The following is a 23,013-nucleotide window of genomic DNA, read 5'->3' on the forward strand; positions in this document are numbered from 1 at the left end:
GCCTCAACTCCACCCGCCATGTGTGGAGGAAGAAAAATGCTGCCTATGACCCCAAGAACACTGTGCCCACCGTCAAGCATGGAGGTGGAAGCATAATGTTTTGGGGGTGTTTCTCTGCCAAGGGTACAGGGCTACTTCACCGCATCACTGGGAAGATGGATGGAGCCATGTACCGCACAATCCTGAGGGACAACCTCCTCCCCTCTGCCAGGGATCTGAAAATGGGCCGTGGTTGGGTCTTCCAACATGATAACGACCCTAAACATACAGCAAAGGCAACAAAGGATTGGCTCAAGAAAAATCACATTAAGGTCATGGAGTGGCCCAGCCAGTCGCCAGACCTCAATCCGATCGAAAATCTATGGAGGGAGCTGAAGGTCAGAGTTGCCAAGCGACAGCCCACCAACCTTCATGATTTAGAGAGGATCTGCAAAGAAGAGTGGGCCAAAATTCCCCCTGGTGTGTGTGCTAAACTTGTGGTTAACTACAACAAACGTCTCACCGCTGTGCTTGCAAACAAAGGCTTTGCCACTAAGTATTGAGTGTGTTTGGCAAGAGGGATCAAATACTTATTTTCCTCATTGAAATACAAATTAATTAAAATATATTCTTTAAAATTATATTCTGGATTTTTGTCTTGATATTCTGTCTCTCCATGTTAGAATATATCTACCATTAAAAGTGCAGAAGGATAGTGTCTTTATTAGTGGGCAAACAAAGAAAATCAGCAAGGGATCAAATACTTCTTGGACTCACTGTATATATATATATATATATATAAATATATATAATGCTATTTCTTTAATGTAGTTATTAGGTTTTACTATTTAGAATACTAATTGTTAATGTTTTTCATGTTAATGTTTTTTTATGCTATTAATTCTTTAAAAAAATGAAAAATGTTTTATTAGATTTTTGGGATATATAAAAAATATTTAATTAATATTTATTAGCAAATAAATAATAAACAATATACTACAGATACTTCCAGGAGATGTTAATAAATTAAAGGCGGCTACAATTATATATAGTATTTACTTTATTTAATCCAAATTCAAATCTTAAAAGAAGAAGGCAAAAGAAGGGTAAGTGTCTCATGGGTATCCAGAATACATGTCCCTGTAGAGCGGCTTCATCACACCCCGGACCTGGGCCTGTGCCTCATTCACGTCCTGCCAGGTATTTTGGCCCCAGCGGCGATGATCCGCAACATCAGTGAAGTAAGACTGCCGCCGCCTAAAATCAACCGTTCTGTCCATCTCAGTCTTGACTGACATCTATGGGCAGCCCAAAAAAATTAACCAGTCAGTCATGCAGGTCCTTTTTTTGTTATTAGAAACTTTCCAATTGAGCGACTGTCGATCTTCCAGTTAATTTAAAGCATTTTAATAATTTTAAACATCTCTGCATAATTCAATCACTGAGGTGTAAACAAAGCCATTTAGATCCAGGATCCAGGAGTCACAATATTTACAATGTTGATACAGCCATTTTTCTACTATCCAAATTGACCAGTGAACCTACTGTATAACCTACTGTGTGTGCCTTCTGAATTCATTTTAGGTCTCAGGCATAACACAGTAAATTAAATACCATTTAGTGTAACAGCTGAGTGTAACAGTTGAGCTGTCCCTTTGAGGTTGTAAAGCAACATTTTAAGCCATCGTAGCTTCAAAATCATTGCGATGCTCCACTGACTTGTAATAGGGAGAATGGCGTCTCGGTCATAGCCACTCAAAACTGGAACGCTGCTTTCTGAACTATATAGTTTTGGTAAAGCTGCACATAACTTGTGTCATATTTGTGTAAAATCCTGTAATATTTTACACAACCTTGTCAGTCCACACGCTTCTTTCACTTCCAGAGGCCAGGTCTGTATCTAAAATTTGTATTTACAGCAGTGGAGTAAAAGTGAACTTTTTTTCCCATCTGTAGAGTGAGCCAAGGAGCAATTCTCAATGACACTTCTCACATAATGCTGCTCACAAAATGTCAGATGTCTGGATTCTGTCACCACTATTTTGGACTCCTGTACATTTCACTACAGTAGTGCATCTCATGTCAAATCAGACTGAATTCATATGTCTTAAATGTAATAAAACGTTGAATTTTGAACATCTGAATGGTGGAAAACTATGGAATTCCCCTTTAACCACATTTGTAGAACATGCCATCACTGTCAGAAAAAAAACTCCAAATGTTAAACTTTAACTTTCAATGTAACTGCCTCTGAAATATTATTGGACATACACACATGTAGAACTCATGAGAAACTGAGTGTACAGTTCTGTGTATGTCTATTTCCTGTTTAAAATGAGGAGTGACTTTGTGAGGACTAGTTTTAACGTGAAGCGTATGAGGTCCTCCAGGGCTTAGCGGTAAGCTGCCTGCTCGGGACACTCTGATACTGCGGGAATTACTGACCATATTACTCATATGGTAGCAGTTATTAAAAAAGAGACAAACATTTGATCCATAACTATACCAAACCTGGAAATCTCAACTACTTTTGTAATAAAGCGATCGACAAAAGCGAGCTAACATTATTTGACGGAGTGCAGAGAGCAGCTGGGAAGTTGTTGCCAAGAACTTCATTAAATGTTTGTTAAATGTTTGCAGAACAATTCAGCTTTTGCCTAAGGTATTACTCACCTGGGAATAGATCTGAATCAAATATGCCTTTCAGTTTAAAGACATGTAATTGTATGGAGATTGTACTTACTGCCTCCATGGTGGTAATATGTGGAGGAAGGTAATCCAGTGCATATGAGGTGCACAGCTCCCTGACAGCAGAAACAAGTGCATTAGATTATAAAAGAAGTCATTTTCTGAGTGCTGTACAGCAAGATACAATGAAACTGCATGTTATATTAGCATAATAATCATTTACATTTATGGCATTTAGCAGGCGCTCCTTTGCAAAGTGACTTTGTCATTCACTCAGAATATCCAAAGATGAATTAAAGGTACTTTGAGCTCAGACAACAGAAAAGAGCCACACAACACATAGTATAAACAATTTAGAAGCAATACACAACTCCTAGAAACTGAATGTAGAGATTACTAAACTGTGCAGAAACATGTGGAGAAGACAAAAAGTGGTGATAATTGGTGTAAATGCAATAAAAATGTACATATGAGATAGTAGTGATCTATTAAGTGCTAATCAGGGAATGGATTCCCAAATGTGTCACAAATATTCTTCTGATTTCTTTCTACACTTAAACAATTCAAGAGTTGAGAAGGTACATCTCTAAAATGATCAGTTTAAATAACTGAATTACTACAACTCATGTCTAATTTAACCAGATTAAAAATGTTCTTAAAATAATGTTAGTTTCTACATAATGAAAATAATAGCTTTCTGACATCATGCCACAGTTCTCCAAAGATGGATTTTTTTTTCCAAAGATTTTTCCACAGTTTTCTCCACAGTCACTAGTTTTTGTTTACTGACAGAACACTCAGCTTTTCCTGCATTTTGCTCTGCGCTGCACAGATTTAACAAAATTATTTAAAATAAAAGAAATCGCAATTCAACATTTATGAGGAGCTGTAAAATGTGGCATAAAAAGCTATGTTATAAATGGCTTGATAAGACAACAATGACAACATTTTTTTGTAGTGGCTACAGAATATTTGGCCTCACTCAACAAGACCTTCCACCTTCTTAAGCATTTTCTCAAATTTGATTTTGAGAATAAAGTCCTAACAGAAAGTCTACGTCAGATTCATGATGTGTTTTAAGCTGTAAAATTGTTCTCAGCTATGCTCTTCTAATAATGGATCTCATAGTCATTGATAATTGAACAAATCCTGAATGTGAAAACATTGGTGAATGTCAGACTCTTCTTATGAATGTTTTTTGTTTATCTCAAGATTCTTTGTACGTTTTTTTCTCAGGAAAGCTTTTGTGAATCCAGCCTCATCTTTCTGTACCACTGAAAATACTGAAAATTACATTTATATGAAAAGAAAGGATTTACTGAAAGAGGCCTTGGCCTCTGCTGTAAGTGTCTAAGCACAAAAAACAATTAGGATTAACTGTTTTTTTAGTGCAAGGCAAAAGCTTCTCTTTATTATGATGCATCTCCAGGATTGCTGTGGAGTTCAGTCTGCGAGCATGACCTCTTCAGATCTGTTATGTGACCAGGGGGACTAGGCACATCAGGAAATGCCTGGGGTGAGCACTGAAAATCTGTGTGCTTCCCTGCAAAAACTGGGAGGATAAATGATTTGGAAACAGGCCTCCTGTGAGCCACACAACAGAAGAGCTTCACCTCACTTTTTCCACACTCTCGTCTTACGTGACCTTTTGGAAATCTGTCGTACTTTCCACGCATTTAGAAGTGTGAGGGAGAGGCAGGGAGAAATAAACTAATGCAGTTTGGAAGTGTCATTGACTGTCATGTTAGTGCTGCCTGATTTACAGCAGCAGGCGTATTCTACATGCTGGCGTTGCTTGTTACATAAGCACAATGCATTTGATTATACTCCTCATGAGCAAAAGCAGGATTATCAATCACTGTAGCAATAAAATTCTCACCAAATCACATTAGTGTCCCAGCACTGGCATTCGGAGCCCTACTGACCACCTCCCTCTACTGGACGTCCTAGTAGCAACAGTCTTTTGCCCAATCACAAACACTTTCAGCTTGTAAAAGCCATCCTAGCATAAAGGAAGAGCTTTCAGCCGGCTCAGTGTTCTCATAAAGGTTTAACAGGTTCAGCAATCTTATACTGTCTTCACAATATCTCATGGCAGACAAGCTGACAAGTGGTTATTTGAGAATAAGCTATGTTTTTACATTTTACATTTAACTGCTCAAGTTGCTGAAGTTCCTCTTTAGTAATGAACAACTTCCTTTTTTTCTAGAGTCTGATTCTCGACTCCTGACACAATTTGTGGAGTTTCTGCAGATCAGTGAAATACAAAAAAAATAGCAGGACTCATGATCACAACTGTCTAATAGTTTAAACCCATCCTTCTACAAATATCTGTGTCTACCTGAACAAAAAATGAAAAGGAATCCCTAAATATCCCCAAGCACCTGTTCATACATGCTGTTTTTATCTAGATAATATCTGGATGTACTTTGACCAGATTCTGTTTATACTTGCCATTAGGGGGGGGGCTTTTTATGCAGACAAGTGAAATCCAACAGTGATCCGATCACAAAATACACATGCTAATACCAAGTGTAAACAGGCCCCAAGAGAAGGGACCACTTTCTGAGTCTTCTCTGGCTAGACTGCCGTGACCATCAGAACAGCTCTCCTCAATACTGAACAGCATACTGTTCAGTGTCTAGTGAATCAGAAGACTAAAACTGGCTTTAGCTAGTCCTGTTCTACAGCCACATATCCTGCAAAGAAAACTGTTCTTATATTTCTCAAATGCAATTAAGTGTGCACACTGCATGTACACCTACTCCTTCATGCAACTATCTAATCAGCCAATAAAGCTGAAGCAGTCTCCTCTTTGTTACAGAAGTCATACCTTTCAATTCTTTAAACTTGCAAGTACACAGGAACAAGATGTTGAGGACTCTTATGTGAAATATTAAGGTGGTCTAACTAGACTGTTTAATCCAGAACTGGGTCAACAGTTTAACAGCAAAGCATGAAATTCTACTTACATTTGATTATAGTCTGGTCGATGATGGGGTAAAATGGATTCGCACCCGGTTTCCCTGTAAGGCAAAAAAACATTTTGTAAAAAATAATTATTTAAATTTGGTAAATTAAGGTACATTTTATGCCAATGTGTTGGTGGGCCTTCTATACCTGTCAAATTGCAAAGACTGGAAGCAGCTGGCCTGCACCATTGATTTTGGAGTCTCCTTAGCTTCATACTCTTTCTTTAAAAGATACTGGGACATCTGGGTTTCAGCTGTTGTGCTCCAGTCCTGAAGGCAGGACATTTTAACTGATTATCTACATAGATTTTTTTAAATAAAGTCTCAGTATAGATACCGTACTTACCGTGTCCATGCACGTCCCAAAATGTTTGTATGTGGACTTGTGTAATTTCTTTTGTTCTTCTCGACATGTGCTAAAATCATAATCTTTTGGTTCTGCCTCTCTGTGCTTGTGCCTGTAAATGAAAAAAATATATTGTCGGTACACAGGATACACACAACACTGTCACAATGTTGTCAAAAGGTGGTGCTGTTTACACTGTCTCAAAAGGTCATCACAATGTTGTCACTACCTCACTGTGGCTATGTAATTAATATGGTACTTTGACAACCTATTGGAAACTTAGCAAACTTGTACGAATAACATTAATCCAATTCAAAAGAGATTACATTGAGGTAAGTCTTTCACAGTACATTTTCAACATTGTCTTAGCTTTCTGAGGAAATTCGATTATGGTATTTTGACTACCTATTGGCCACTGCAAAATTCTATGGATTTTTATGCACAACATTAACCCTATTCACAAGACATTACATTTACTTTGGATCCTAGGGTAAGTCTGTAAGTCTCACAGTAGCTCCTTCCTTTGTTACACTGTTATAACCTCTAAAAAAGTCAGATAACATTACAAATCTTTTAGAGAACATTCCTCAGAACAACAACATTAACATTTCTCTGAAAAGTTGTGACGTTGTCTGACATTCTTGATGTTGATTCTGACAGTGTAATAAAGGAAAGGAGCTACTGTGAAAGACTTAGGGACTTAGAGAACGAATTATACCATGTAGACGTAGTCTCTTCTGATGAATGTTGTGCATGGAAATACGTAGACTTTTGCTAACTGGCCAATAGGTTATCAAAACACTTCCTCCGAACGTTAGCACTGAAATGTACTTCCACAGAACATTGTGACAACATGGATAAGTACTTCCTCAAAATGTTGTGACAACGTTATATTGTACTTCCTCAGAACATTGAGACAACATTGAAATGTACTTCCTCAGAACGTTGAGACAACGTTGAAATGTACTTCCTCAGAACGTTGAGACAACGTTGAAATGTACTTCCTCAGAACATTGAGACAACATTGAAATGTACTTCCTCAGAACATTGTGACAACGTTGAAATGTACTTCCTCAGAACATTGAGACAACATGGATAAGTACATCCTCAGAACATTGCTACAACGTTGAAATGTACTTCCTCAGAATGTTGTGACAACGTTGAAATGTACTTCCTCAGAACATTAAGACAACATGGATAAGTACATCCTCAGAACATTGATACAATATTATATTGTACTTCCTCAGAACATTGTGACAACCTTGAAATGTACTTCCTCAGAACATTGAGACAACATTGAAATGTACTTCCTCAGAACATTGAGACAACATTGAAATGTACTTCCTCAGAACATTGCGACAACGTTGAAATGTACTTCCTCAGAACATTGCTACAACGTTGAAATGTACTTCCTCAGAATGTTGTGACAACGTTGAAATGTACTTCCTCAGAACATTGAGACAACATGGATAAGTACATCCTCAGAACATTGATACAATATTATATTGTACTTCCTCAGAACATTGTGACAACCTTGAAATGTACTTCCTCAGAACATTGTGACAACGTTGAAATGTACTTCCTCAGAACATTGAGACAACATGGATAAGTACATCCTCAGAACATTCCTACAACGTTGAAATGTACTTCCTCAGAATGTTGTGACAATGTTGAAATGTACTTCCTCAGAACATTAAGACAACATGGATAAGTACATCCTCAGAACATTGATACAATATTATATTGTACTTCCTCAGAACATTGTGACAACCTTGAAATGTACTTCCTCAGAACATTGAGACAACATTGAAATGTACTTCCTCAGAACATTGAGACAACATTGAAATGTACTTCCTCAGAACATTGCGACAACGTTGAAATGTACTTCCTCAGAACATTGCTACAACGTTGAAATGTACTTCCTCAGAATGTTGTGACAACGTTGAAATGTACTTCCTCAGAACATTGAGACAACATGGATAAGTACATCCTCAGAACATTGATACAATATTATATTGTACTTCCTCAGAACATTGTGACAACCTTGAAATGTACTTCCTCAGAACATTGTGACAACGTTGAAATGTACTTCCTCAGAACATTGAGACAACATGGATAAGTACATCCTCAGAACATTCCTACAACGTTGAAATGTACTTCCTCAGAATGTTGTGACAACGTTGAAATGTACTTCCTCAGAACTTTAAGACAACATGGATAAGTACATCCTCAGAACATTGATACAATGTTATATTGTACTTCCTCAGAACATTGTGACAACCTTGAAATGTACTTCCTCAAAATGTTGTGACAACGTTGAAATGTACTTCCTCAGAACATTGAGACAACATGGATAAGTACATCCTCAGAACATTGATACAATGTTATATTGTACTTCCTCAGAACATTGTGACAACCTTGAAATGTACTTCCTCAGAACGTTGTGACAACGTTAAAATGTACTTCCTCAGAACGTTGTGACAACATTGCAATTTCTCTGAAAAGTTGTGACGTTTCTGACATCATAGGAGGTTATGACAGTGTAATAAAGGTAAGAAGCTACTGTGAAAGACTTTAAAAAATTAGCCCAGGATCCAATACAAATGTAATCTCTGCTAACATTGTCAAATTTCTGAGGAATTTCATTTTAATGTTAACTTTTTGAGCAATTAACGTTGACACAACTTTCTGAAGAAATGACATTTTAAAGTTGACTACTTTCTGAGGAATTAGCTACATTTCAGAACAATTCAGCGTTGTCACACAGTGGTGTTCGCTGCGTGTTCTCTAGCATTATGTGCTCCATACTTACCAGTTGAAAACTAACGTTGGTCTGCTGTAATTCATGTCTGGCTACTGTATCATCAGAGCCTCGCGGTTTAGCCACTGTCACACAGCACGGCCTCAACGGTGGAGGCTGTTTGACAGGCGTTGCCATGGCAGAGGAGCGCATGCGCTCTGAGCGTAAATAAAGAACTCCGCAAATAAATAAATAAATACAGAAATGTCCCGGATGAGGTTGAGTCACTCGCGCTGACGTCACCGGCGCTCTGAAAATGGCCGAGTCGGAAGAGGAGGTGGATGTGTTGGTCCAGAGAGTTGTCAAAGATATCACCAACGCTTTTAAGAGGAACCCGAACATGTACGTAGCTTTCGTTTGCTCTCCGCCCGTCTTTTACACCCCGTGCATGTGAACGGGAGGTTGTCGCCTGTTTACTAACGCCGCAAAACTACTTCTTTGAGCTAGCCGGGCTGCTAACGCCGCTCGCCGGACAGGTGTAGCACTAGCTATCTAAGTGGAGCTGCGCTAAGCTAGCGTAGCTAATGCTAACAGATGCTGCTCCAGCTTAGTTAGACATGACGGGAATCTGGACTAAATCACTCCTGATCGCGCCTTGAGAGAGTTTCACACACTTGGTGAACTTGTTAACAGTCGGTGTGTGTTGTGGGATGTCGTGGTGCTGCGCTTTGAGAAGTGTAGTTATGCCCGTTTCTACGTTAATGTGCTAATTATTGTTTTGCTATAACTGTTGAAATTGTAGCTAATAAACGGACTCCAGACTGGGCTTTAAACTGTGCTCCCAGTGCTGATGTAGCTAGTTACTTGTACACACACATAATCCCAACAAAAAAAACATTGCCAGTAGAAGTCTGTGGTCACCATGCACAGTGCTGAGCATCACCTGGAGGGGTATAACGCCCCCCAGCATTGGACTGTGGAGCAGTAGAGCTGTGTTCTCTGGAGCAATGGAGTTACTCCATGCCATTTTATTCTGTATTCTACAAGGTCTTCTCTGTGCATCTTACATGTGTAAATATCTGTGTAATGGGGAGCTTTTAAAATGAATGTGGGGTGTGTGTGTGTGGGGGGGGGGGGGTGAGGTAGGGTGGTGATCATCCAAAATCCTGACCTCTGAACTCTTGATGCTGAATGCTACCAAATCCTCACAGCATTGCTCCAAATTAGAGTAGTAAGTTATTCCTGGACAATACAGACAGTTACTTCAACTAAAGCATGAACACTTAAACATTTTATCTCAGAAGAAACAATGAATGTGGAGGTGTCCCAATACTTTTGTCCATATAGTGTATGTCTACAGGTTCATAGATATCTTCTCAACCAGTGTGTCTTCTGAAACCGGGGGTATTACTAGAGAGTTTGCCCCCTCTTTGATGTAGTTACAGCCTCTAACTGTCCTGTGAAGAGTTCGCACTAGATGTGGGAACTTCGTAATGTGTTGTGAGGGTTTGATTGAATTCAGCCACAAGAGCATTAATACATGAGGTCCTGATGTTTGATTATTATGAAAGGTGCTGCAAATGTTTTTTTTTTTACTATGCCGTAGTAGAACCACTTCTGGTTTCAGTAAGAATTTGTAAAGAAGATTTAGATTAGATGTAAAGAAGAGTAAAGTTTCTTTACACTCACTCACATGTATTATAATCATGTTTCTCTATAAAACCCAAAAGTGGTTCGTTCTTGGGATCGCTCAAAGAACCTTTTGTAGCACCTTTCTTTTTAGTAGTGTAGTTCTGCATCACCATTGTAGTTCATCCTGAAGGTTCTGAATGGAGCTCCATCACTCTACAGAATGCAGTTCCACTGCTCCACAGCCCAATGGGGGGAGGTGGCTTGGCATCAGCTCTTTTTTTTGTCCTGTTATGGAGAGACCCTTCTGGGCAGAATTCGTTTCGTTGCTTATGTCGGTGTGTGGTTCATGTATTTACTCATTGTCTCACTACTTTTTATGTTGCAGAGATGAGATTGGTCTCATACTTTGCCCGGAGGCGAGATACAACAGAAGCCCCATCGTCTTGGAGGAGAATAAACTAGGAGTGGAAAGCTGGTGCGTGAAGTTCCTACTGCCCTACGTGCACAACAAGCTCCTGCTCTATCGACAGCGCAAGCAGTGGCTGGACAGAGAGGGTGAGACCAGATCTAGGCCTAACTCCACTGCTTTATACTAAATTGTAGCGAAGATGTGACAAAGACACAAGTGGACCATTGAGGCGAGGCATGCGGATTGTACATTGGCAGTGCTTGTTTGTTTCAAGAAGGAGAGGGAGGCGGTGTCCAGGGAGTGAATGTGTCCTTCCTGTTGCATTGCTAATGATTAAAACAGATGACCAATTTTCTTTCTCTTTCTCTTCTGCTCAGCGCTGGTGGACATCACTTGCACACTACTGCTGCTAAACCCAGACTTTACTACAGCTTGGAATGTCAGGTACTAAGTCTGTTGACTTATTCAATGCTTTGGCTTTAGAGTTATATAAAAATGGTTAAATTTTTAAAGCCTGCTAAAGTCAAATCTTGGATATACCTTTAAGAATCGAGTGGATAGCTTGCTCTTTTTTGATCTTCCTCAAATAGAAAGAACTGGATTTCTATTTTTAGAACGTATTTTTATGTTTGCTGCCTGGTTTTCAGCTAACAGCTGAATCACTGACTTCTTTAAATAGAAAGAAACGGAAATTCTTAATGAAAACCTGCATTAAGAACAGCATTAGGGCCTTTTTTTTGGACTTGTTCTTCAGCCAGTATTCTCACATTTGTATTCTCAGGTAAATGTGACCCTGTCTGAGTTGTACGCATTATGATTTAATACCCAGACGCTTTTATATTATTAGGGGTGATCAAACAGTGTAGGCTTACAGCATATTGTCCAGTAGAGGGAGCTCTTGCCAATGGTGAAGTCGGCTCCCCTGTATCCATTTCAGTTATTGAATTTTATGATCTCAGATCAGCGGCTACTTTTTTGTGACCTGGTTTATTTAATTTGTAGGAAAGAGCTGCTTCAGTGTGGTGTGCTGAATCCGGAGAAGGACCTCTACTTGGGGAAATTAGCACTGACCAAGTATCCTAAGAGCCCAGAAACATGGATACACAGGTCAGGCTGCTTTTGGTTCTTCACCTTACAAACAGTTCAGCACTGTATGTGCAGATGATGCATGCACATGAATGTGTGTGATATTACTGTTGTATTAATGCAGTATGAACTTTGTATATCCTAACCCAGTTACAGCCTCTACCACGAATGTTCTCCAAAGATTGCTTTCTCTCTGCATCCATTTAAATGAGGTCAGATGAGCAGGTCTTTGAAATATTAAATATCTGAATTAAGTTATGCAGTCCTGCATTCCGGCCTGGTCCGAGCAGACCTGCTATTTTAAGAACTCCATTAGAACACACTTTTCGGTCCAGCACCTCACGTCAGGTGCTGACAGCTGTGAGTGTTGGGGGATCATGTAGTCATCGAGTCCCTGAAGAGTTTGGAGGAAATGCAGGTTTACAGTGTTCAGCTGCCCTGAATCTGAAAGTACTTTGGGAGGGAATGTGGGGGTGTTTTCCTAGCATTGCCATTCTATTTCCTGATTGGTTAGCAGACCTCTGGTTTGGATGGGATATAAGAAACATACCGTCTGTGTTGTGCAAAAACATTGTATCTCCAAAATCGAAAAGTCAGTGAAAACCTTTTATTACATGTAGAGTACATTGTGGAGTATTTTATTGGTCCATTAATCCTGAAATTCTCAACACAATGTAAACTTTATAGAAATTACTCATTTAATCTCTGAAGGTTGTGGTAAACAACAAATTGTAAATATTATGAATATATAGTAATATGTAATGCATAGTAATTAAGTAGTACTTGTAATTCCTTGTTGTGTGCTTGACATTGAGATCGATAACCATAATTCAGGCAGTATCAATACTAACAATTCTGCATGTACATTTACTTCATTCTCGGAACTTGAGAATGTCTGGGCTACTCCCACCCCTACAGGGGAATACACTTTGATACTACTGCTGTTAATACAAATCCCCCTCCCTTCCCTGGACAGCTATTAAAGTGCGCTTGTTGACAAGCTGAGAGAAAGAGAACTGGCATGTAAATTGAAAGAAGCATGTGCACTAAGACTCCACCAAAGTTAAAGAGATGCCTTTCTCCTTATTACAGCCAGCGGAGCATCATCATGATTGTGAAGCTGTTATTTTAAAGTTAAAATAAGGTATTTTAATTGCTACATAATGTGGCTTTAACAGCTTCCTACAAACCTTTCAAACCCTGCAGTTGTAGCACCCTCGGAATAATCCAATAATCCTACACATTTACAGTGAATACAGCGATTCCAAACATTTCAGTTGGAACATTTGGGTTTGCTGTGCAGTCACGTACATACCAACCTTATTAAAAGGCCAGTAGGAACACAAAAATGTCGAAAATTCAATACTGTAATCTGCAGTCTCTGTGCATTAGGTTAATGGAGGTTGATGCAGTGTGTGTTTGTGTGTGTGGGTGTGTGGTAGGCGGTGGGTACTGCAGAGGCTGCAGAAGGAGTGTTCTCCTTTGGGCTCCGGGCAGAAGGAGGCGCAAGGCCAGGCCGAGGCCCAGGGAGAAGCTGAGAGGAGCCGACACAGTGAACAGCTGCAGAGAGCACTTCAGGAGGAGATGAAAGTGTGTGCGGAAGCTGCAGGACGTTACCCCAGCAACTACAATGCCTGGTCCCACCGCATCTGGGTCCTGCAGCACATGGCCAAAGGCAATCTAAAGGTAAACTATAGCACCCATTCTGGCAATTGATAATGAGTAGAGTATGGGTGGCCAGTATTATGAGTTGTGAGCCAGGACAAGAAACATATAAACATATTCCTAACAGTGGTTCTTATTGTTGCTTGAATTTTCTGACTCTCATTTTTAAAATCCTTAAAATAGAGTGTTAAAATAACAATAGACCAGAAGATCTAATGTCAATTTCTTTTTGATGCTGTTTGACCTTATTCCTGTCTATTCCTGCTGCCTGGCCCTTACTGAAGCCCCTTCAGGGCATTGGGAGGTGACCTGCTTTGTACTGTAGTATTTTCTCATTGTGGAAAGAGTGGAACTGTGCTGGTTGGAGAGCTTATTAGATCTTAGGGTTCACTGAATCTCAGGCCGTTTGATGTGTCTTTATCGGCTCTTAATGGGATTCAGAATTAGGCAAATGTTCTAGGGGACAATCTGAGCCTCAGGGCCTGAACCGAACAGGAGGGGCCAGTGGTTCTAATTGTAGGAAAAGGATTTGCACCAAACATAACCATTTCGATTCCTAGCTTATTGCACGTTACTAGTTTATATCTCTATCAGGAAGTCTTATTTAGGCTTTGCTCCACTTAGAAGTCTGTATGTTGTCTGCATTCATCTGTCTCCATTATAGACACACAAACCAGAAATTATTTTTAACCATTATCAGTAATATCTGTGCTCTTGTACTACAGATTCTTCATGACGAGCTCTCCTCTACAAGGCTCTGGGTGTCCATGCACGTATCCGACCACAGCGGTTTCCACTACCGCCAGTTCCTGCTCAAAGCTCTGCTCGGTGAGCTTGGTCAGTCGTGGGAGAGGCTCCAGACAGGGAATCTACTCCTCTCTCCCCATCCCCCAACTGACTCCCACCAGCTCCCCCACACTAACGGAGAGGGCACAGAAGGGGCAGCGGAGGACCCTCACATAAGCACCGTCCCTCAGCTTTTCCACGAGGAGATGGAACTCTGCACTGATCTCATTGAGTCATACCCAGGCCATGAGACACTGTGGTGCCACAGGTGAGCAGACTGAAGGTGTGATTAGATTTAGCACAATGTAAACATTTCACTGCTTCCCTGCAGTGCATGAAGAAGTCAAATATTTGAATTCAAACGAAACTGCACTGCTCAGCCCTTGTAATTACCTTTAAAAAATACCCATACAGAACTGTGAGTAGAAGCAATGTGCTCTGCAGGTCTGCGACCAGGAATTTGCATGCCACTGGAGTACTCCAAGTCTGAAGTATATGACCTCAACGTAAAGCATTTATTCGCAAACCTGGAGGTCCAAGCCAGCACAGTGCCTGGTGCTAGAGCTAGCAGCCAACCAGCCAACCAGGTTTCACTTCCAACCCAAATGTAACAAAAGTCAATCAGCTAACCTTCTGAGGTCAATAATTTGACAGATCAGGTACACTCTTACAAATAAATCAGAATCAGAATCTCTTTATTTCACCAAGTATGTTACGCATACAAGGAATTTGTCTTGGTGAGAGAAACACGTATGACAAGTAACAAAAAACACAGAACACAGTCTTAAACTAAAGGAAAATGACACTAAACAATAAATAGGGTAGGGGATAAATTAAAAAAAGTAAAAAGTACTAAAGGTAATAAAGAGCTGATATTTACAGAAAGTAAAGAGCTGATATTTACAGAAAAGAACATCTGTACAGTGTGCAAATAGACATAGTGCAAATAGGCAGAGTGCAAAATAGCTGTTCAGTCCGGTTTGGTACAATTCAGTTGTATGTTTTGAGGTTTACAGTGGGAGGTGTCCACTGTGGTTGAGGAGCGCTACAGCTCTGGGGAAGAAGCTGTTAGCATGACGTGTTGTGCTGGTTGTGATGGACCGCAGTCTTCTACCAGAGGGGAGTGTCTGGAAGAGGAGGTGTCCAGGATGTGAGGGGTCAGATGTAATCTTGCCAGCCCGCTTCCTCACCCTGCTGGTGTAGATCTGCTGGCGTGATGGCAGGTTACATCCAATGATCCTCTCTGCTGTCCTGATGATGCGCTGGAGTTTGGCTCTTTCTTGTGAGGTGGAGGAACCAAACCAGGAGCTCCAAAAAGGAGCTTCAAGTGGTTATTTTAGTGATGCCATAGAAGAACCACGTTTGGTTCCAGGAAGAAGCATGTTTGTGTGAGAGGGAAGATCCTATTAAATGCACAAATAACCTTTAAACATTTCTATTACAAACAGGCTTCTTCATGGAACCAGAAGTGGTTTCCCTATTATGACATCACTCAATGAACCATTTGAAGCACCTTTTAAAAATTTATTTATTTTATTTTTTAAGAGTGTATTGTAGAATAAGAGTATAGTAGAATAGGGTTGCAGTGAATGGGCCTCATTCACCAATGTTTTCTTATTTGGGATTTTTTCAGTTATGAGTCATAATAATTCAGTTTAATCATTATGAAAGCATAGCTATAGACAATTCATCGATTTTAAAACGCATCATGAATCACATGTAGCTTTCTGTTGAGGACTTTTCACAACACAATTTAAGAAAATTCTTAGAAACAGATTAAATGAGGTTCAATGTAGGGTGCAGGAATGTAGATCTCCAGAAACAAGATTACCATTGCTTTAGCAGGTATTAGCTGTTTAGAACTTGCTAGTATGGAATTACAGTTGTCTACGCAAGTCTACAAGGGCCATAGTGTGATCAGATTCAAGCAATCTTTACTAATTAAATGAAACATCTGTCTAATAAACCAAGGAAAGACACCAGGATGTGATGAAGTACAGATCATTGACTGTGACCAATGCAGATGGCCGGTACTGGGCAAGTTCAAGTAGGTCCAGTCACCTATTAACCATAGCACACAAGAGAGGGAAGAAGAGTTCAGTTTAGGTGTTGTAACATAGTACATATAAACTTATTAGGCGATGTGGAATATTTAACTCTTAGACTGTGTTTAAACTGATGCCTCTTACACTTGTGAATGCATTATGTATGCTTTTTTAGATAATAATCATAGATTATAGAGGGCCCACAGTCTATTTAGGAAGATTGGCAATCAAGATGATAAATGAAGTAAGATGAGAAAGTGAAATGGCCTCTCTGGGTGTAAATTAGTGTGGATTGATTTGTAAGATCATTTCGATCATGGCTACTGATTACCCAGGTGTACCAAGGCCTACAAATGGAGCTTTTTCTTGGAGTGACATTGATCCAAAATGATGAGTTAAGACCCATTCAAGTCTTGTTAATGGATATGTCCTATTTTGTGACTCTGCACCATTTGGGCTGTGTAAGGCATTAGCTGGAGTTCCAATCAGGGGCTCTTCATATTAATCTCCATCTGGATTGGAAGTCAGGTAGAATGTGTTTTCCAGCTGCATGCTGTGCTGATGGAAGTTGCTCCATCAGTCACTATCAGATCCATCTTGAGCCAGTCTGGTGGTGCGGTGTTGTGTTGTGTGAGTAGTGTGACTTTGTCTCAAGCAGGCTGTCCTTGGCCTTCTCCTGGACTGGCCTGATGTGTTTATAGCACAGTGTTATAGTTTGATGGATGATCCTGTGCTGCAGAGCCATAGCTCACTGAAGGGGGACTTTTTTTTCTTCTCTCTCTCTCTCTCTCTCTCTCTCTCTCTCTCTCTCTCTCTCTCTCTCTCTCTCTCTCTCTCTCTCTCTCGTTCTCGTTCTCGTTCTCGTTCTCTCGCTTGCTCGCCTTCTCTCAGGCTCTAGGAGGACAGCAGCTGCTCAGTGATCGGTGTTTATACCTCCTGAGCTTGTGTTGTCTTTCTAAAGCATGCCTTAGCAACAGATGGAGCTGATTCACTACGCTGTTTCCACAGCACTTACAGTATTGGAGATATGTTTCACTTACTGCAAAGTTATTGCAATGGTTTTAAGCATTTATTATTATTATTATTATTAACAACTATTTTTATAGCATGCATAAACATTTAGCTCTATATACTTTTATTATACAGTCATGCAAACAAATTAGGAGACCCCATGAAAAATCCTCCACATTCATTACTGCTTAAAATGCCTTAAATTAATTATGTGCAGCACATTAGATTAGAATACACAGAGAACATCGTTCTCAGAGGATTTTGGAGAAACCACAGACATTAAGGGTGTTTTCGCATACAGAATACAGTAATCACACTCTGATGTGGACCAAAACATCTGCGGACCAAAACAACAGTCCGGTCCTAAATGAACTCTAAAGCAGTTTGTTTGTGGTGAGAACGCAACCCAACTATCTATAATTACTACAGCTATGAGCAAATGCCATCTCTGCTGCTGCTCCAGGTTACACTGCACAGAAATATGCACTAGTTCAGAACACAGAACCACTTTTCTGTATTTACTTTCCTGCTCCTGGCCCAGACAGGTCGGTAGCGTAGTTTACAAACGGTTTTACTGATTCAGACCAGAGCAAATGTATAGATTTGAAAACACCCTTAGTTTGGTTTGCTCTGCCCCTGACTATTGAAGTGAGTAATCCCTGGTAAGGGATTTAAAAAGTTTAAACAAATTCTTTAGGGAAAGCCAGACAAGACATGCATGGCCTTTCACATTTTATAGGAAAAAATATGCAAAAATATGTTTCAAGTATGCATTATCTTACAAAGTTGTTTTTTCATATACAATATTTATACAATAGTATTTTATTTTTAATTTGTCAGGTTTAGTGGTGTTCTTAGTCTACATTTCCTCCTTTTCCTCAATGATATTTATAATAAACTTATTTCCTCAACAGACGCCATGTGTTCTATCTGTGGCATCACTGGCGGAAGCACAGTCCAGGTGCAGGGTCGCAGTCTGTGGTCCTCACACATACCGCCGCTCTCTTTAGCGAGGCTTCAGACCAGCATGAGGAAGCCAGGAGCTCGCAGGCCATGGACGTGGACTGTGTGCCGGACAGCAGCAAGCACGGAGGCTACACGCAGGACACCAAACGGCTGAAGAGAGGGCCTGTGCCGCCTTGCCCCGGCCTCCCCTCCGAACATGTGTTTGTCTCAAGAATCCTGAGCAGTTGCCGAAGCCCAGAGCAAGGCCGCTTCGCCAATGCTTACAGGAAGTGGCTGGACTCGGTCATATGTCAGTAGCCCGAGCAGCGCTGCGCCCACAGGGAAGTGGGCAAAGCCTCGATAGGTCAGCTTAGTTATTCGGCACCGCCCACGTACGCCCCACCCTCTGAAAGTGTCTGGACTCCAGTTTTTCAGTGTGCAAATTCCCCTTCATAATGGAAAACCAATGATGAGCCTTGGCAGAGTGACACTCGTCTGATTTGGCTGGTCTGCAGTGTCTGCTTTAGTTCAGGTACTTGATATCTCGATATCTCAGGTCTGTTTTGATATTTTGTCAGTTATGTACAACTTTTGATATCATTTTCTTTCTCACGTTTTGTTTGGAATTGAGTTTGTTTGTTTTTTGTCTTCCACAACTTAAATGGCTGCAGGATCTTCTCATGATGCTGCCTTCAGTTGTAGAGTTCCTGCTCGAGAGACTTCAGTGCACACTTTAGGGAAGTCTTGGAGCCCGAAGTGATCGTGACCCACTTTCTCCCTTTTGTTTAATCAAGAGCGCACAGGGCCTGGATGCCTGTCTCCATCTCCTCTTTGAGCTTTTGTACTTGCGCATACAAATATCAGAGCATTTTTGCTACAGTCAAATTCAGCGGTTTTTCAGAGCACAATCTAGGGTTTGTACTGCTTCTCAAAAGCATTTAAAACAGTGGAGTAGGCTGAGCCTTTTGTGATCAATATTTATTACTACTTTTGTATGCAGCTGATGAATGGGTACTCGTGGGATTTTAAGGTTTTATTTAGGTCTTCTCAGTTGCTGTATCAGTGGCTCTCAGGCCTCACATGTTCAACTCTTTAATCTCATAGAAGCACATTCATTACACTCTAGAACAACAAGGATCATCTGGCTGTGAAAATCAGATGAATGTCGGCGTTTAAGCACAAGCAGTGTGATTTATTTCTTTTTATTTGTTTGAATTAGTTTGGCATCACACGAGCAAGGGTTTTCCTTATGAAGGGGAATTTTAGGGTAAGTAATGGAGCGCAAGTCTTTTCCTCCACTCGCCGGAGCGTGTGGATGGTGTTAACGTATTAGAAAGTATCAGTACAAGCTACCAGTTTAAGTCTAACACTTGTCAAATGGTGCTTATTTTCTGCACCCACACAACAAGGCTTCACCAGGCCTGGGTTGACAGATGCTGCTTATTTTTAACACTACTTATGAATTCTATTTATGCAAAAAAAGGAAAAAAAAAAGATCTGATTTATGGTAGCTTCACTCATTTCATGATTTATTACAGCTAATAAACTCTTAGGCAGTAAAGGTTTAACCAGCCCTGCTGTAGTAATTGCCAACTTCTTGTAATATCTTTTTGAAATCGAGCGCAATCTTGTAAAAGTAGATGAAGTGATTAATGGCACGTTTGTAGAGGTCTGGACGTTAGACATTCATAGCCAATATGACCTTGTCAAGTTGTGTCACTTTCAGAATTACGCTATCACTTTACTGCATATGCAAAACTACTTCCTGGAAATGTTGGGATTTTTGACACTAAAACACTTAATAGAAATACTCTGACATTCTTTAGCATATCTAGAACTCTAGCTTGGTCAGTTCCTCAGATACAGATTGAGCCTGCTTGTAGGCTGGAATTGAGAGGGGGTTCCTATTGAAGTTATAGTTTTTAGTTAAGGGCTAGGCTGTGTCTGAGGAACTGGGTCTTAGAATGGATAGGGTTAAGATTAAGTTTGTACAAGTGTACCGTTCATCTTAGGAAACATTTGCACAATTGCACAGTGACTGTATACACATGCATACATGCATACACAGTATTTCGCCTCCATCTTCTCGTAGTGACTTTTATCTAGGGCTATTTCAGTTTGGCTTTGGATATCTGGCCTTTCTGGAGTGTCTCTCTCGCACCATGTTCGCTCTGAGGTGCCGTAGCAGTCTGAAGTGGGAGGGAATGGGTGGAGGGGAGGGGGTGCTGTTTTTTTGCTTGGCAATAAAGTCCATTCTTACGTCACTCCACCCCTTCACCCCACTTTTCTTGTATAGCCAAATATGTTGAAAGCTAGACTGCCTTCTATCTATTCTTTCTCGGCAAAAGGAACCCTGTTTTGTGTTCAAGTGTGTCATCAGGTGCTCGTGTTTCATTATATCAGAGTTCATCTTAGGATTTTTGCTTCTGTCCTCAGCACAAAGACTGAGAATATGATTCCACAGCTGACACAGAGCAGGGGATAATGAAGGATATCTTTAAAAAGTGATCAACCCTTGTTACAATAAGCTTCACATGCTTAAAATGAGTGACTTCTGTGTAGTTACTTTGCACCAAACTGAGACTTGTCACGTCGATCTGCAAAGTCTTCTTGTTACATGCCTGTTACTTGAAGCAGTGCTCTTGTTTCTGGTAAGGTGAGTTTTCCTTGATTTGTTGCTTGTTCAATGTTTGGAATCAGACATGTGTTTTTCTTTCTGTGTGCTTCCATGGGCCAAACTGGCACAAAAAGGAGAAAAATAATCACACCTAGATAGGGCTGGGTATTAAAAAAGATGGCAGCATTCCTGTTAGTATTTGGAGCAGTGCTCATCAGCTCACGCCCCTGTAAGCATTCTTCTGTAATTCACTGCAAATCTGCAATGTTAATTTGCTGTCTAACGTCTTCAGCGTATCTAGACTCCATCTGACCTTTTGAGGCTAGAATTGCTATGCATTGGAACATCCTACTGATGTTCTAGCATGGCCAATATTACCTTGTTTCAGTTTGCTGCGTATATGGGCCCATTATTTACTTTTTATTTTTACACCCTGATGTATATTGTCTCATAGTTCGTAAAGTGTAGTTTGTAAATACACCCACTTCCAGCCCCTTACAGTCTTTTCTGGTTGTGGAGGATTGATCAAAAGGACATACTAAGGTCAAGTTACTGGTATCAGCGTCTGTGTCAGTGTCACTACTGGACAATTGTAAACAATACCCAGCCCTACACCTAGTTCCTCTTTTCCATACGTTTTCCTTGCTTTTTGTGCCACTGCTGTACAAGTTCTGCCACTATAATGACCACCTGCTCAGTGAACTAAGCTGGAGCCATCACACAGTCTTGGCTGTGCGAAAGCTTGTCTAGATGAGTCTTATGTTTTCAGGGCTTCCAACTTAACTCTAATCTATTTATCCTGCTCAGTTTCTGAAAGCTCCGACATGAACAGCTTGAAATGTATTCATTTAGGTCATCTTAAATAAGCTGAAAATGTTTGTTTGTGTTTTCTTCTTGCATCTCGTCAGTGGATCGAACGCATTAACGCAACGTGTGAAGAACTGAGCTGAAGCGCGCTGGTACATCTATGCAGATACATTCTCATAATTTTATCAAATGTTGGGAAGAGGAAGAAATAGTTTTTTTGTTTGTTTGTTTGTTTTCTTTTATTAGGTATTTTAGGTTGTTTACATAAGGTACTGTAGTTTTACTTTTTAGCTTAACCACAGTAACGAATCTAGCATCTCATCCATGTTCTATATTTATTCTTAGATTAAAAGATCTGTATCCACATGAAATGTTTGTCAGTTGCCTACCACATGAAATAAAATTTCTCTTGAAAACAACCTTGCTGTTGTATTGTGTAGTGCATTACAGTGTAATGAAATGTCTTATTCAGGACATTAGCCTGTATATTACTAGTTCGTGCTTAGGTGCACTCTAAATGAAGTAAACTTAAAGAACATGTGCATGTGAAAGTCAATCTGCAGTCTGTTGACAGGATCTGTGCTTCATTCAGAAATACTGGGGCTTTTGGTATTGTTTGACTCGCAGGCCTCTGATGTCACGCCTGCTGTGAGGGCGGAGACACTGAGCCACTGTGTTGTGTATTTATTTTTTTTCTCCCCTCCTCGCCTCCACCCGTATTCCAACAAATCACACCTACTTGAACAGGATTGGCTGGTAGTAGCCCACTGCCTGCGCTGGGATTGGCTGTCAGTTCGTGCCATCTACGCGGCTCTGGTACTCACCAGCGAGTCCTCGCCATCGCACTGCCTGGTGTGCCGGCTGCTAGCAGCCAATCAGAACGCCGGAGTCGCCGTACTATCAGCCAATCGTTGCGCAAGGAGGCTGGGTTTGACGGACAACGGGTGGGGAAAAAATAACGCACTCGCGCAGAGTGTGAAAGGCAGGGGCGGAAGATGGTGGAAAACCGTTAGACTGCCCAAAACAGGTGAGAGCCGTTAAGCTCGGTCCAACCGTCTTTAGATAGAACTTTAAATCATTTTGAAAATAACGGTCTTTTCGCTGTATGCAGCACCGCGGTGCGGGCGCTCCCCTCGGCGACGAGAAAGCCTACTACTTCGGTGTGGGTGATTTATTCACTTTAAACAGACGAGTTTCCATGAAGTGCCTGTCAAAACGTCCATTTTTGACGCTTGAAACTGCGCTGACAGAAGCCGACGATCAGAACCGTACCGCTGAGGAGAAA

At 40.6% G+C, this 23,013-nt stretch overlaps 3 protein-coding genes across 8 annotated transcripts in view; 2 read left to right on the plus strand and 1 right to left on the minus strand.

Annotated features, from left to right (window-relative positions):
• Positions 1-1,021: 1,021 nt before the first annotated feature.
• Positions 1,022-8,885, minus strand: LOC140542152 (cilia- and flagella-associated protein 95-like). The gene is made up of 6 exons (XM_072665013.1): positions 8,798-8,885; positions 5,986-6,097; positions 5,788-5,909; positions 5,640-5,693; positions 2,723-2,783; positions 1,022-1,277 (listed from the first exon to the last, which is right to left on the minus strand). Exons 1-6 carry the CDS (start codon positions 8,830-8,832, stop codon positions 1,095-1,097), a joined length of 567 nt encoding a protein of 188 aa, XP_072521114.1. The 5' UTR covers positions 8,833-8,885; the 3' UTR covers positions 1,022-1,094.
• Positions 8,886-9,032: 147 nt separating this feature from the next.
• ptar1 (protein prenyltransferase alpha subunit repeat containing 1) lies at positions 9,033-22,147 on the plus strand. Of its 2 annotated transcripts, XR_011977982.1 has the most exons (8): positions 9,042-9,127; positions 10,743-10,912; positions 11,144-11,210; positions 11,769-11,873; positions 13,295-13,538; positions 14,243-14,571; positions 18,274-18,836; positions 18,976-22,147. XR_011977982.1 is itself a non-coding variant. In XM_072665103.1 (7 exons), the coding sequence occupies exons 1-7, from the start codon at positions 9,042-9,044 to the stop codon at positions 18,620-18,622; spliced, it is 1,350 nt and encodes a 449-aa protein (XP_072521204.1). In that variant the 5' UTR covers positions 9,033-9,041; the 3' UTR covers positions 18,623-22,147. The 2 variants fall into 2 exon arrangements, 1 of the variants encoding a protein (XP_072521204.1); XM_072665103.1 differs by having other exon boundaries at positions 9,033-9,127; positions 18,274-22,147.
• Positions 22,148-22,667: 520 nt separating this feature from the next.
• The window catches only part of apba1a (amyloid beta (A4) precursor protein-binding, family A, member 1a), a 46,337-nt gene continuing 45,991 nt past the window's right edge, over positions 22,668-23,013 (plus strand). For 4 of the 5 annotated variants that reach the window (XM_072665186.1, XM_072665190.1, XM_072665191.1 and 1 more), the window contains exon 1: positions 22,668-22,755. The gene's annotated coding sequence lies outside the window, so the exon portion shown is untranslated. The remainder of the gene's footprint in view (positions 22,756-23,013) is intronic. The other variant, XM_072665188.1, reaches the window with a different exon arrangement.

Source organism: Salminus brasiliensis, chromosome 20, assembly GCF_030463535.1.
Source record: "Salminus brasiliensis chromosome 20, fSalBra1.hap2, whole genome shotgun sequence".
NCBI lineage: Eukaryota > Metazoa > Chordata > Actinopteri > Characiformes > Bryconidae > Salminus > Salminus brasiliensis.

Coding starts and splice junctions, on each gene's coding strand:
- ptar1 (XM_072665103.1), top strand. CDS start 9,042: ATGGCCGAGTCGGAAGAGGAGGTGGATGTGTTGGTCCAGAGAGTTGTC. Junction 9,128..10,742: donor TTTAAGAGGAACCCGAACAT/GTACGTAGCTTT, acceptor TTTATGTTGCAG/AGATGAGATTGGTCTCATAC. Junction 11,211..11,768: donor ACTACAGCTTGGAATGTCAG/GTACTAAGTCTG, acceptor TTTAATTTGTAG/GAAAGAGCTGCTTCAGTGTG.
- LOC140542152 (XM_072665013.1), bottom strand. CDS start 8,832: ATGAATTACAGCAGACCAACGTTAGTTTTCAACTG. Junction 5,910..5,985: donor TTGGGACGTGCATGGACACG/GTAAGTACGGTA, acceptor TCCTGCCTTCAG/GACTGGAGCACAACAGCTGA. Junction 2,784..5,639: donor CGACCAGACTATAATCAAAT/GTAAGTAGAATT, acceptor TTCTGCTGTCAG/GGAGCTGTGCACCTCATATG.